General features: G+C 55.5%; 1 protein-coding gene across 1 annotated transcript; it reads left to right on the top strand.

The window, feature by feature from the left end:
- The first annotated feature begins 281 nt into the window (after window positions 1–281).
- On the top strand, window positions 282–4,502 carry MRPL14 (mitochondrial ribosomal protein L14). The gene is made up of 3 exons (XM_069768261.1): window positions 282–575; window positions 705–772; window positions 4,027–4,502. Exons 2-3 carry the CDS (start codon window positions 711–713, stop codon window positions 4,391–4,393), a joined length of 429 nt encoding a protein of 142 aa, XP_069624362.1. The 5' UTR covers window positions 282–575; window positions 705–710; the 3' UTR covers window positions 4,394–4,502.
- Window positions 4,503–13,705: the final 9,203 nt, after the last annotated feature.

Raw genomic sequence — 13,705 nt, 5'->3', positions numbered from 1 at the left:
CAGAGGCCGCCCCATATACAGCGTCTACCAGAGGCCGCCCCATATACAGCATCTACCAGAGGCCGCCTCATATACAGCGTCTACCAGAGGCCGCCCCATATACAGCGTCTACCAGAGGCCGCCCCATATACAGCATCTACCAGAGGCCGCCTCATATACAGCGTCTACCAGAGGCCGCCCCATATACAGCGTCTACCAGAGGCCGCCCCATATACAGCATCTACCAGAGGCCGCCCCGTATACAGCGTCTACCAGAGGCCGCCCCATATACAGCGTCTACCAGAGGCCGCCCCATATACAGCGTCTACCAGAGGCCGCCCCATATAAAGCTCCTACCAGAGGCCGCTCCATATACAGCGTGTGACAGACACTGCCCTCTAGCGTCTGTGTCCCCGAGCAGCAGGCGCGGCCCCGGCGCTGTGCACTGTAGCTGCACTAATGTCTGACAGGTCGGGGACGCGCCGGCGCTCGGAGAGTAAATACGCACGGAGGGACGCGAGAGCGGGCGCGTGCACGCACAGTCACGTGTTCCGACCCGTGTCCTCTATCCCCGGTGTCCGGTGTAGCAGAACGCGGTAAGCAGCGGCGGGGCCAGTGTAACTACAACTCCCAGCAGTGTCCGCTCTGTGCCTGCAGGCGGCGCATTGCTGGGAGGATGGAGGTTCTGGTGCTGCGGCGTCTCCTCATGTGTCCTCTCTCTACAGGGCGAGATGGCGGCGGCCATCAGGAGAGCGGTGACCGTGAGCTGGAGGACGAGCGCCCGGCACCTGAGGTGAGGACCCCCGAGTATAGCCCCCCCATAGCGGGGACCCAGTGTATAGCGCCCCACCCCCGAGCGCAGGGACCCAGTGTATAGCGCCCCATCCCCGAGCGCGGGGACCCAGTGTATAGCGCCCCACCCCCGAGCGCAGGGACCCAGTGTATAGCGCCCCATCCCCGAGCACAGGGACCCAGTTTATAGCGCCCCATCCCCGAGCACAGGGACCCAGTTTATAGCGTCCCACCCCCGAGCGCGGGGACCCAGTGTATAGCGCCCCATCCCCGAGCGCAGGGACCCAGTTTATAGCGCCCCATCCCCGAGCGCAGGGACCCAGTTTATAGCGCCCCATCCCCGAGCACAGGGACCCAGTTTATAGCGCCCCATCCCCGAGCGCAGGGACCCAGTTTATAGCGCCCCATCCCCGAGCGCGGGGACCCAGTGTATAGCGCCCCACCCCCGAGCACGGGGACCCAGTGTATAGCGCCCCACCCCCGAGCGCAGGGACCCAGTTTATAGCGCCCCATCCCCGAGCGCGGGGACCCAGTGTATAGCGCCCCATCCCCGAGCGCAGGGACCCAGTTTATAGCGCCCCATCCCCGAGCGCAGGGACCCAGTTTATAGCGCCCCATCCCCGAGCGCGGGGACCCAGTGTATAGCGCCTCATCCCCGAGCACGGGGACCCAGTGTATAGCGCCCCACCCCCGAGTGCAGGGACCCAGTGTATAGCGCCCCACCCCCGAGCGCAGGGACCCAGTTTATAGCGCCCCATCCCCGAGCGCAGGGACCCAGTTTATAGCGCCCCATCCCCGAGCGCGGGGACCCAGTGTATAGCGCCTCATCCCCGAGCACGGGGACCCAGTTTATAGCGCCCCATCCCCGAGCGCAGGGACCCAGTTTATAGCGTCCCACCCCCGAGCGCGGGGACCCAGTGTATAGCGCCTCATCCCCGAGCACGGGGACCCAGTGTATAGCGCCCCATCCCCGAGCGCAGGGACCCAGTTTATAGCGTCCCACCCCCGAGCGCGGGGACCCAGTGTATAGCGCCTCATCCCCGAGCACGGGGACCCAGTGTATAGCGCCCCACCCCCGAGCGCAGGGACCCAGTGTATAGCGCCTCATCCCCGAGCGCAGGGACCCAGTGTATAGCGCCCCACCCCCGAGTGCAGGGACCCAGTGTATAGCGCCCCACCCCCGAGTGCAGGGACCCAGTGTATAGCGCCCCACCCCCGAGCGCGGGGACCCAGTGTATAGCGCCCCACCCCCGAGTGCAGGGACCCAGTGTATAGCGCCCCACCCCCGAGCGCGGGGACCCAGTGTATAGCGCCCCATCCCCGAGCGCAGGGTCCCAGTGTATAGCGCCCCACCCCCGAGTGCAGGGACCCAGTGTATAGCGCCCCACCCCCGAGTGCAGGGACCCAGTGTATAGCGCCCCACCCCCGAGCGCGGGGACCCAGTGTATAGCGTCCCACCCCCGAGTGCAGGGACCCAGTGTATAGCGCCCCACCCCCGAGCGCGGGGACCCAGTGTATAGCGTCCCACCCCCGAGCGCAGGGACCCAGTGTATAGCGCCTCATCCCCGAGCGCAGGGACCCAGTGTATAGCGCCCCATCCCCGAGCGCAGGGACCCAGTGTATAGCGCCCCACCCCCGAGTGCAGGGACCCAGTGTATAGCGTCCCACCCCCGAGTGCAGGGACCCAGTGTATAGCGCCCCATCCCCGAGCGTGGAGTCCCAGTGTATAGCGCCCCACCCCCGAGCGTGGAGTCGCAGTGTATAGCGCCCCACCCCCGAGTGCAGGGACCCAGTGTATAGCGCCTCATCCCCGAGCGCAGGGACCCAGTGTATAGCGCACCATCCCCGAGCGCAGGGACCCAGTGTATAGCGCCCCATCCCCGAGCGCAGGGACCCAGTGTATAGCGCCCCACCCCCGAGTGCAGGGACCCAGTGTATAGCGCCCCACCCCCGAGCGCAGGGACCCAGTGTATAGCGTCCCATCCCCGAGCGCGGGGTCCCAGTGTATAGCGTCCCATCCCCGAGCGCAGGGACCCAGTGTATAGCGTCCCATCCCCGAGCGCAGGGACCCAGTGTATAGCGTCCCATCCCCGAGCGTGGGGTCCCAGTGTATAGCGTCCCATCCCCGAGCGCGGGGTCCCAGTGTATAGCGTCCCACCCCCGAGCACAGGGACCCAGTGTATAGCGTCCCATCCCCGAGCGTGGGGTCCCAGTGTATAGCGTCCCACCCCCGAGCGCGGGGACCCAGTGTATAGCGTCCCATCCCCGAGCGCGGGGACCCAGTGTATAGCGTCCCACCCCCGAGTGCAGGGACCCAGTGTATAGCGCCTCATCCCCGAGCGCAGGGACCCAGTGTATAGCGTCCCATCCCCGAGCGCGGGGACCCAGTGTATAGCGTCCCATCCCCGAGCGCGGGGTCCCAGTGTATAGCGTCCCATCCCCGAGCGCGGGGTCCCAGTGTATAGCGTCCCACCCCCGAGCACGGGGACCCAGTGTATAGCGTCCCATCCCCGAGCGTGGGGTCCCAGTGTATAGCGTCCCACCCCCGAGCGCGGGGACCCAGTGTATAGCGTCCCATCCCCGAGCGCGGGGACCCAGTGTATAGCGTCCCACCCCCGAGCGCAGGGACCCAGTGTATAGCGCCCCACCCCCGAGTGCGGGGACCCAGTGTATAGCGTCCCACCCCCGAGCGCGGGGACCCAGTGTATAGCGTCCCATCCCCGAGCGTGGGGTCCCAGTGTATAGCGCCCCATCCCCGAGCGCGGGGACCCAGTGTATAGCGCCCCATCCCCGAGCGTGGGGTCCCAGTGTATAGCGCCCCATCCCCGAGCGTGGGGTCCCAGTGTATAGCGCCCCATCCCCGAGCGCGGGGACCCAGTGTATAGCGCCCCATCCCCGAGCGCGGGGACCCAGTGTATAGCGCCTCATCCCCGAGCGTGGGGACCCAGTGTATAGCGCCTCATCCCCGAGCACGGGGTCCCAGTGTATAGCGCCCCATCTCCGAGTGCGGGGACCCAGTGTATAGCGCCCCATCCCCGAGCGCGGGGACCCAGTGTATAGCGGCCCACCCCCGAGCGTGGGGACCCCGAGTATAGCGCCCCATCCCTGAGCGTGGGGACCCCGAGTATAGCGCCCCATCCCCGAGCGTGGGGATCCAGAGTATAGCGCTTTCCTCAATTTATAGTTTCCTGCGTGTTCGGAGCTCCTTCCCCAATCGTCCTGCTGGTCGGTGACTATCTCGTATTTTGCTTCCAGCCTCTCCGCCCCGAGTGCCGCCATCCAGAAGCTGACCCGCGTGCGTGTGGTTGATAACAGTGCCCTGGGGACCTCCCCGTACCACCGTCCGCCGCGCTGCATCCACGTGTATAACAAGTCAGGGGTGGGGAAGGTCGGGGACACCATCCTGCTCGCCATCAAGGGGCAGAAGAAGAAGGCGCTCATCGTCGGCCAGAAGATGCCGGCCGCCTGCATGACGCCGCGCTTCGACTCCAACAATGTGGTGCTGATCGAGGACAATGGCAACCCCGTGGGCACCCGGATAAAGACCCCCATACCGGCCATGCTGCGGCGCGAGGATGGCAAGTACTCTAAAGTGCTGGCCATAGCCCAGACCTTACTGTGACCGGGTGATGGAGCCGCCCCGGAGCATGAAGACACGGACCCCGAGGACGAGCGGCGCCGGCACTGTGAACTCAGGACATCAATAATAAAGAGCAGCGGCTATTTCTACAGCTATGGCTCCGCCCCTTATTATATCCATAGACATCAATATGGAGGAAAGTATGTGCCCCCCACATCCACCTCCGGGGGCTTCTCTGTCCTCATCTACATCCATAGACATTAATATGGAGAAAGTATGTGCCCCCCACATCCACCTCCGGGGGCTTCTCTGTCCTCATCTACATCCATAGATATTAATATGGAGAAAGTATGTGCCCCCCACATCCACCTCCGGGGGCTTCTCTGTCCTCATCTACATCCATAGACATTAATATGGAGACAGTATGTGCCCCCCACATCCACCTCCGGGGGCTTCTCTGTCCTCATCTACATCCATAGACATTAATATGGAGAAAGTATGTGCCCCCCACATCCACTTCCGGGGGCTTCTCTGTCCTCATCTACATCCATAGACATTAATATGGAGACAGTATGTGCCCCCCACATCCTCCTCCGGGGGCTCCACTGTCCTCATCTACATCCATAGACATTAATATGGAGAAAGTATGTGCCCCCCACATCCTCCTCCGGGGGCTTCTCTGTCCTCATCTACATCCATAGACATTAATATGGAGAAAGTATGTGCCCCCCACATCCTCCTCCGGGGGCTTCTCTGTCCTCATCTACATCCATAGACATTAATATGGAGACAGTATGTGCCCCCCACATCCACCTCCGGGGGCTTCTCTGTCCTCATCTACATCCATAGACATTAATATGGAGACAGTATGTGCCCCCCACATCCACCTCCGGGGGCTTCTCTGTCCTCATCTACATCCATAGACATTAATATGGAGAAAGTATGTGCCCCCCACATCCACCTCCGGGGGCTTCTCTGTCCTCATCTACATCCATAGACATTAATATGGAGACAGTATGTGCCCCCCACATCCACCTCCGGGGGCTTCTCTGTCCTCATCTACATCCATAGACATTAATATGGAGAAAGTATGTGCCCCCCACATCCACTTCCGGGGGCTTCTCTGTCCTCATCTACATCCATAGACATTAATATGGAGACAGTATGTGCCCCCCACATCCTCCTCCGGGGGCTTCTCTGTCCTCATCTACATCCATAGACATTAATATGGAGAAAGTATGTGCCCCCCACATCCTCCTCCGGGGGCTCCACTGTCCTCATCTACATCCATAGACATTAATATGGAGAAAGTATGTGCCCCCCACATCCTCCTCCGGGGGCTTCTCTGTCCTCATCTACATCCATAGACATTAATATGGAGAAAGTATGTGCCCCCCACATCCTCCTCCGGGGGCTTCTCTGTCCTCATCTACATCCATAGACATTAATATGGAGAAATTATGTGCCCCCCACATCCACCTCCGGGGGCTTCTCTGTCCTCATCTACATCCATAGACATTAATATGGAGAAAGTATGTGCCCCCCACATCCTCCTCCGGGGGCTTCTCTGTCCTCATCTACATCCATAGACATTAATATGGAGAAAGTATGTGCCCCCCACATCCTCCTCCGGGGGCTTCACTGTCCTCATCTACATCCATAGACATTAATATGGAGAAAGTATGTGCCCCCCACATCCACCTCCGGGGGCTTCACTGTCCTCATCTACATCCATAGACATCAATATGGAGACAGTATGTGCCCCCCACATCCACCTCCGGGGGCTTCTCTGTCCTCTACATCCATAGATATTAATATGGAGAAAGTATGTGCCCCCCACATCCTCCTCCGGGGGCTTCTCTGTCCTCATCTACATCCATAGACATTAATATGGAGAAAGTATGTGCCCCCCACATCCACCTCCGGGGGCTTCACTGTCCTCATCTACATCCATAGACATTAATATGGAGACAGTATGTGCCCCCCACATCCTCCTCCGGGGGCTTCTCTGTCCTCACCTACATCCATAGACATTAATATGGAGACAGTATGTGCCCCCCACATCCACCTCCGGGGGCTTCTCTGTCCTCATCTACACCCATAGACATTAATATGGAGAAAGTATGTGCCCCCCACATCCTCCGGGGGCTTCACTGTCCTCATCTACATCCATAGACATTAATATGGAGACAGTATGTGCCCCCCACATCCTCCTCCGGGGGCTTCACTGTCCTCATCTACATCTATAGACATTAATATGGAGAAAGTATGTGCCCCCACATCCTCCTCCGGGGGCTTCACTGTCCTCCTCTACATCCATAGACATTAATATGGAGACAGTATGTGCCCCCCACATCCATCTCCGGGGGCTTCACTGTCCTCATCTACATCCATAGACATTAATATGGAGAAAGTATGTGCCCCCCACATCCACCTCCGGGGGCTTCTCTGTCCTCATCTACATCCATAGACATTAATATGGAGAAAGTATGTGCCCCCCACATCCACCTCCGGGGGCTTCACTGTCCTCACCTACATCCATAGACATTAATATGGAGAAAGTATGTGCCCCCCACATCCTCCTCCGGGGGCTTCTCTGTCCTCATCTACATCCATAGACATTAATATGGAGACAGTATGTGCCCCCCACATCCTCCTCCGGGGGCTTCACTGTCCTCATCTACATCCATAGACATTAATATGGAGACAGTATGTGCCCCCCACATCCTCCTCCGGGGGCTTCACTGTCCTTATCTATATCCATAGACATTAATATGGAGAAAGTATGTGCCCCCCACATCCTCCTCCGGGGGCTTCACTGTCCTCATCTACATCCATAGACATTAATATGGAGACAGTATGTGCCCCCCACATCCTCCTCCGGAGGCTTCACTGTCCTCATCTACATCCATAGACATTAATATGGAGACAGTATGTGCCCCCACATCCTCCTCCGGGGGCTTCACTGTCCTCATCTACATCCATAGACATTAATATGGAGACAGTATGTGCCCCCCACATCCTCCTCCGGGGGCTTCTCTGTCCTCATCTACATCTATAGACATTAATATGGAGAAAGTATGTGCCCCCACATCCTCCTCCGGGGGCTTCACTGTCCTCCTCTACATCCATAGACATTAATATGGAGACAGTATGTGCCCCCACATCCTCCTCCGGGGGCTTCTCTGTCCTCATCTACATCAATAGACATTAATATGGAGAAAGTATGTGCCCCCCACATCCATCTCCGGGGGCTTCACTGTCCTCATCTACATCCATAGACATTAATATGGAGACAGTATGTGCCCCCCACATCCACCTCCGGGGGCTTCTCTGTCCTCATCTACATCAATAGACATTAATATGGAGAAAGTATGTGCCCCCCACATCCTCCTCCGTGGGCTTCTCTGTCCTCCATCTACATCCATAGACATTAATATGGAGACAGTATGTGCCCCCCACATCCACCTCCGGGGGCTTCTCTGTCCTCATCTACATCCATAGACATTAATATGGAGACAGTATGTGCCCCCCACATCCACCTCCGGGGGCTTCTCTGTCCTCATCTACATCCATAGACATTAATATGGAGACAGTATGTGCCCCCCACATCCTCCTCCGGGGGCTTCACTGTCCTCATCTACATCTATAGACATTAATATGGAGAAAGTATGTGCCCCCCACATCCTCCTCCGGGGGCTTCTCTGTCCTCATCTACATCCATAGACATTAATATGGAGACAGTATGTGCCCCCCACATCCTCCTCCGGGGGCTTCACTGTCCTCATCTACATCCATAGACATTAATATGGAGACAGTATGTGCCCCCCACATCCATCTCCGGGGGCTTCTCTGTCCTCATCTACATCCATAGACATTAATATGGAGAAAGTATGTGCCCCCCACATCCACCTCCGGGGGCTTCTCTGTCCTCATCTACATCCATAGACATTAATATGGAGAAAGTATGTGCCCCCCACATCCACCTCCGGGGGCTTCTCTGTCCTCATCTACATCCATAGACATTAATATGGAGACAGTATGTGCCCCCCACATCCACCTCCGGGGGCTTCACTGTCCTCATCTACATCTATAGACATTAATATGGAGAAAGTATGTGCCCCCCACATCCTCCTCCGGGGGCTTCACTGTCCTCATCTACATCCATAGACATTAATATGGAGAAAGTATGTGCCCCCCACATCCTCCTCCGGGGGCTTCTCTGTCCTCATCTACATCCATAGACATTAATATGGAGAAAGTATGTGCCCCCCACATCCTCCTCCGGGGGCTTCTCTGTCCTCATCTACATCCATAGACATTAATATGGAGAAAGTATGAGCCCCCCACATCCTCCTCCGGGGGCTTCACTGTCCTCATCTACATCCATAGACATTAATATGGAGAAATTATGTGCCCCCCACATCCACCTCCGGGGGCTTCTCTGTCCTCATCTACATCCATAGACATTAATATGAAGAAAGTATGTGCCCCCCACATCCTCCTCCGGGGGCTTCTCTGTCCTCATCTACATCCATAGACATTAATATGGAGAAAGTATGTGCCCCCCACATCCTCCTCCGGGGGCTTCACTGTCCTCATCTACATCCATAGACATTAATATGGAGAAAGTATGTGCCCCCCACATCCACCTCCGGGGGCTTCACTGTCCTCATCTACATCCATAGACATCAATATGGAGACAGTATGTGCCCCCCACATCCTCCTCCAGGGGCTTCTCTGTCCTCTACATCCATAGATATTAATATGGAGAAAGTATGTGCCCACCACATCCACCTCCGGGGGCTTCTCTGTCCTCATCTACACCCATAGACATTAATATGGAGAAAGTATGTGCCCCCCACATCCTCCTCCGGGGGCTTCACTGTCCTCATCTACATCTATAGACATTAATATGGAGAAAGTATGTGCCCCCACATCCTCCTCCGGGGGGCTTCACTGTCCTCATCTACATCCATAGACATTAATATGGAGAAAGTATGTGCCCCCCACATCCTCCTCCGGGGGCTTCACTGTCCTCATCTACATCCATAGACATTAATATGGAGAAAGTATGTGCCCCCCACATCCTCCTCCGGGGGCTTCACTGTCCTCCTCTACATCCATAGACATTAATATGGAGACAGTATGTGCCCCCCACATCCATCTCCGGGGGCTTCACTGTCCTCATCTACATCCATAGACATTAATATGGAGAAAGTATGTGCCCCCCACATCCACCTCCGGGGGCTTTTCTGTCCTCATCTACATCCATAGACATTAATATGGAGAAAGTATGTGCCCCCCACATCCACCTCCGGGGGCTTCACTGTCCTCACCTACATCCATAGACATTAATATGGAGAAAGTATGTGCCCCCCACATCCACCTCCGGGGGCTTCACTGTCCTCATCTACATCCATAGACATTAATATGGAGACAGTATGTGCCCCCCACATCCTCCTCCGGGGGCTTCTCTGTCCTCATCTACATCCATAGACATTAATATGGAGAAAGTATGTGCCCCCCACATCCTCCTCCGGGGGCTTCTCTGTCCTCATCTACATCCATAGACATTAATATGGAGACAGTATGTGCCCCCCACATCCACCTCCGGGGGCTTCACTGTCCTCATCTACATCCATAGACATTAATATGGAGACAGTATGTGCCCCCCACATCCACCTCCGGGGGCTTCTCTGTCCTCTACATCCATAGACATTAATATGGAGACAGTATGTGCCCCCCACATCCTCCTCCGGGGGCTTCTCTGTCCTCATCTACATCCATAGACATTAATATGGAGAAAGTATGTGCCCCCCACATCCTCCTCCGGGGGCTTCACTGTCCTCATCTACATCCATAGACATTAATATGGAGACAGTATGTGCCCCCCACATCCTCCTCCGGGGGCTTCACTGTGCTCATCTACATCCATAGACATTAATATGGAGACAGTATGTGCCCCCCACATCCTCCTCCGGGGGCTTCACTGTCCTTATCTATATCCATAGACATTAATATGGAGAAAGTATGTGCCCCCCACATCCTCCTCCGGGGGCTTCACTGTCCTTATCTATATCCATAGACATTAATATGGAGAAAGTATGTGCCCCCCACATCCTCCTCCGGGGGCTTCACTGTCCTCATCTACATCCATAGACATTAATATGGAGACAGTATGTGCCCCCCACATCCTCCTCCGGGGGCTTCACTGTGCTCATCTACATCCATAGACATTAATATGGAGACAGTATGTGCCCCCCACATCCTCCTCCGGGGGCTTCACTGTCCTTATCTATATCCATAGACATTAATATGGAGAAAGTATGTGCCCCCCACATCCTCCTCCGGGGGCTTCACTGTCCTCATCTACATCCATAGACATTAATATGGAGACAGTATGTGCCCCCCACATCCTCCTCCGGGGGCTTCACTGTCCTCATCTACATCTATAGACATTAATATGGAGAAAGTATGTGCCCCCACATCCTCCTCCGGGGGCTTCACTGTCCTCCTCTACATCCATAGACATTAATATGGAGACAGTATGTGCCCCCCACATCCATCTCCGGGGGCTTCACTGTCCTCATCTACATCCATAGACATTAATATGGAGAAAGTATGTGCCCCCCACATCCACCTCCGGGGGCTTCTCTGTCCTCATCTACATCAATAGACATTAATATGGAGAAAGTATGTGCCCCCCACATCCTCCTCCGGGGGCTTCACTGTCCTCATCTACATCCATAGACATTAATATGGAGACAGTATGTGCCCCCCACATCCACCTCCGGGGGCTTCTCTGTCCTCATCTACATCCATAGACATTAATATGGAGACAGTATGTGCCCCCAACATCATCCTCCGGGGGCTTCACTGTCCTCATCTACATCTATAGACATTAATATGGAGAAAGTATGTGCCCCCCACATCCATCTCCGGGGGCTTCTCTGTCCTCATCTACATCCATAGACATTAATATGGAGAAAGTATGTGCCCCCCACATCCTCCTCCGGGGGCTTCACTGTCCTCATCTACATCCATAGACATTAATATGGAGACAGTATGTGCCCCCCACATCCACCTCCGGGGGCTTCTCTGTCCTCATCTACATCCATAGACATTAATATGGAGAAAGTATGTGCCCCCCACATCCACTTCCGGGGGCTTCTCTGTCCTCATCTACATCCATAGACATTAATATGGAGACAGTATGTGCCCCCCACATCCTCCTCCGGGGGCTCCACTGTCCTCATCTACATCCATAGACATTAATATGGAGACAGTATGTGCCCCCCACATCCTCCTCCGGGGGCTCCACTGTCCTCATCTACATCCATAGACATTAATATGGAGAAAGTATGTGCCCCCCACATCCTCCTCCGGGGGCTTCACTGTCCTCATCTACATCCATAGACATTAATATGGAGACAGTATGTGCCCCCCACATCCACCTCCGGGGGCTTCTCTGTCCTCATCTACATCCATAGACATTAATATGGAGAAAGTATGTGCCCCCCACATCCTCCTCCGGGGGCTTCTCTGTCCTCATCTACATCCATAGACATTAATATGGAGACAGTATGTGCCCCCCACATCCACTTCCGGGGGCTTCTCTGTCCTCATCTACATCCATAGACATTAATATGGAGACAGTATGTGCCCCCCACATCCTCCTCCGGGGGCTCCACTGTCCTCATCTACATCCATAGACATTAATATGGAGACAGTATGTGCCCCCCACATCCTCCTCCGGGGGCTTCACTGTCCTCATCTACATCCATAGACATTAATATGGAGAAAGTATGTGCCCCCACATCCTCCTCCGGGGGCTTCACTGTCCTCCTCTACATCCATAGACATTAATATGGAGACAGTATGTGCCCCCCACATCCATCTCCGGGGGCTTCACTGTCCTCATCTACATCCATAGACATTAATATGGAGAAAGTATGTGCCCCCCACATCCTCCTCCGGGGGCTCCACTGTCCTCATCTACATCCATAGACATTAATATGGAGACAGTATGTGCCCCCCACATCCATCTCCGGGGGCTTCACTGTCCTCATCTACATCCATAGACATTAATATGGAGACAGTATGTGCCCCCCACATCCTCCTCCGGGGGCTCCACTGTCCTCATCTACATCCATAGACATTAATATGGAGACAGTATGTGCCCCCCACATCCTCCTCCGGGGGCTTCACTGTCCTCATCTACATCTATAGACATTAATATGGAGAAAGTATGTGCCCCCACATCCTCCTCCGGGGGCTTCACTGTCCTCCTCTACATCCATAGACATTAATATGGAGACAGTATGTGCCCCCCACATCCATCTCCGGGGGCTTCACTGTCCTCATCTACATCCATAGACATTAATATGGAGAAAGTATGTGCCCCCCACATCCTCCTCCGGGGGCTTCACTGTCCTCATCTACATCCATAGACATTAATATGGAGACAGTATGTGCCCCCCACATCCATCTCCGGGGGCTTCACTGTCCTCATCTACATCCATAGACATTAATATGGAGAAAGTATGTGCCCCCCACATCCACCTCCGGGGGCTTCACTGTCCTCATCTACATCCATAGACATTAATATGGAGAAAGTATGTGCCCCCCACATCCTCCTCCGGGGGCTTCACTGTCCTCATCTACATCCATAGACATTAATATGGAGACAGTATGTGCCCCCCACATCCACCTCCGGGGGCTTCTCTGTCCTCATCTACATCCATAGACATTAATATGGAGACAGTATGTGCCCCCAACATCATCCTCCGGGGGCTTCACTGTCCTCATCTACATCTATAGACATTAATATGGAGAAAGTATGTGCCCCCTACATCCACCTCCGGGGGCTTCTCTGTCCTCATCTACATCCATAGACATTAATATGGAGACAGTATGTGCCCCCAACATCCACCTCCGGGGGCTTCACTGTCCTCATCTACATCTATAGACATTAATATGGAGAAAGTATGTGCCCCCCACATCCTCCTCCGGGGGCTTCACTGTCCTCATCTACATCCATAGACATTAATATGGAGAAAGTATGTGCCCCCCACATCCTCCTCCGGGGGCTTCTCTGTCCTCATCTACATCCATAGACATTAATATGGAGACAGTATGTGCCCCCCACATCCTCCTCCGGGGGCTTCACTGTCCTCATCTACATCTATAGACATTAATATGGAGAAAGTATGTGCCCCCCACATCCATCTCCGGGGGCTTCACTGTCCTCATCTACATCTATAGACATTAATATGGAGAAAGTATGTGCCCCCCACATCCACCTCCGGGGGCTTCACTGTCCTCATCTACATCTATAGACATTAATATGGA

This window comes from Ranitomeya imitator, chromosome 5 (assembly GCF_032444005.1).
Source record: "Ranitomeya imitator isolate aRanImi1 chromosome 5, aRanImi1.pri, whole genome shotgun sequence".
Taxonomy (NCBI): Eukaryota; Metazoa; Chordata; class Amphibia; order Anura; family Dendrobatidae; genus Ranitomeya; species Ranitomeya imitator.
The sequence above is the reverse complement of the archived record's forward strand: the minus strand, read 5'-3'. Positions and strand labels throughout refer to the sequence as shown.

What these genes read in the sequence shown, in the direction of transcription:
- MRPL14 (XM_069768261.1), top strand. Translation starts at nt 711, where the DNA reads ATGGCGGCGGCCATCAGGAGAGCGGTGACCGTGAGCTGGAGGACGAGC. An exon ending in ACGAGCGCCCGGCACCTGAG is followed by an intron (nt 773 to 4,026) that starts GTGAGGACCCCC and finishes TTTTGCTTCCAG; the next exon opens with CCTCTCCGCCCCGAGTGCCG.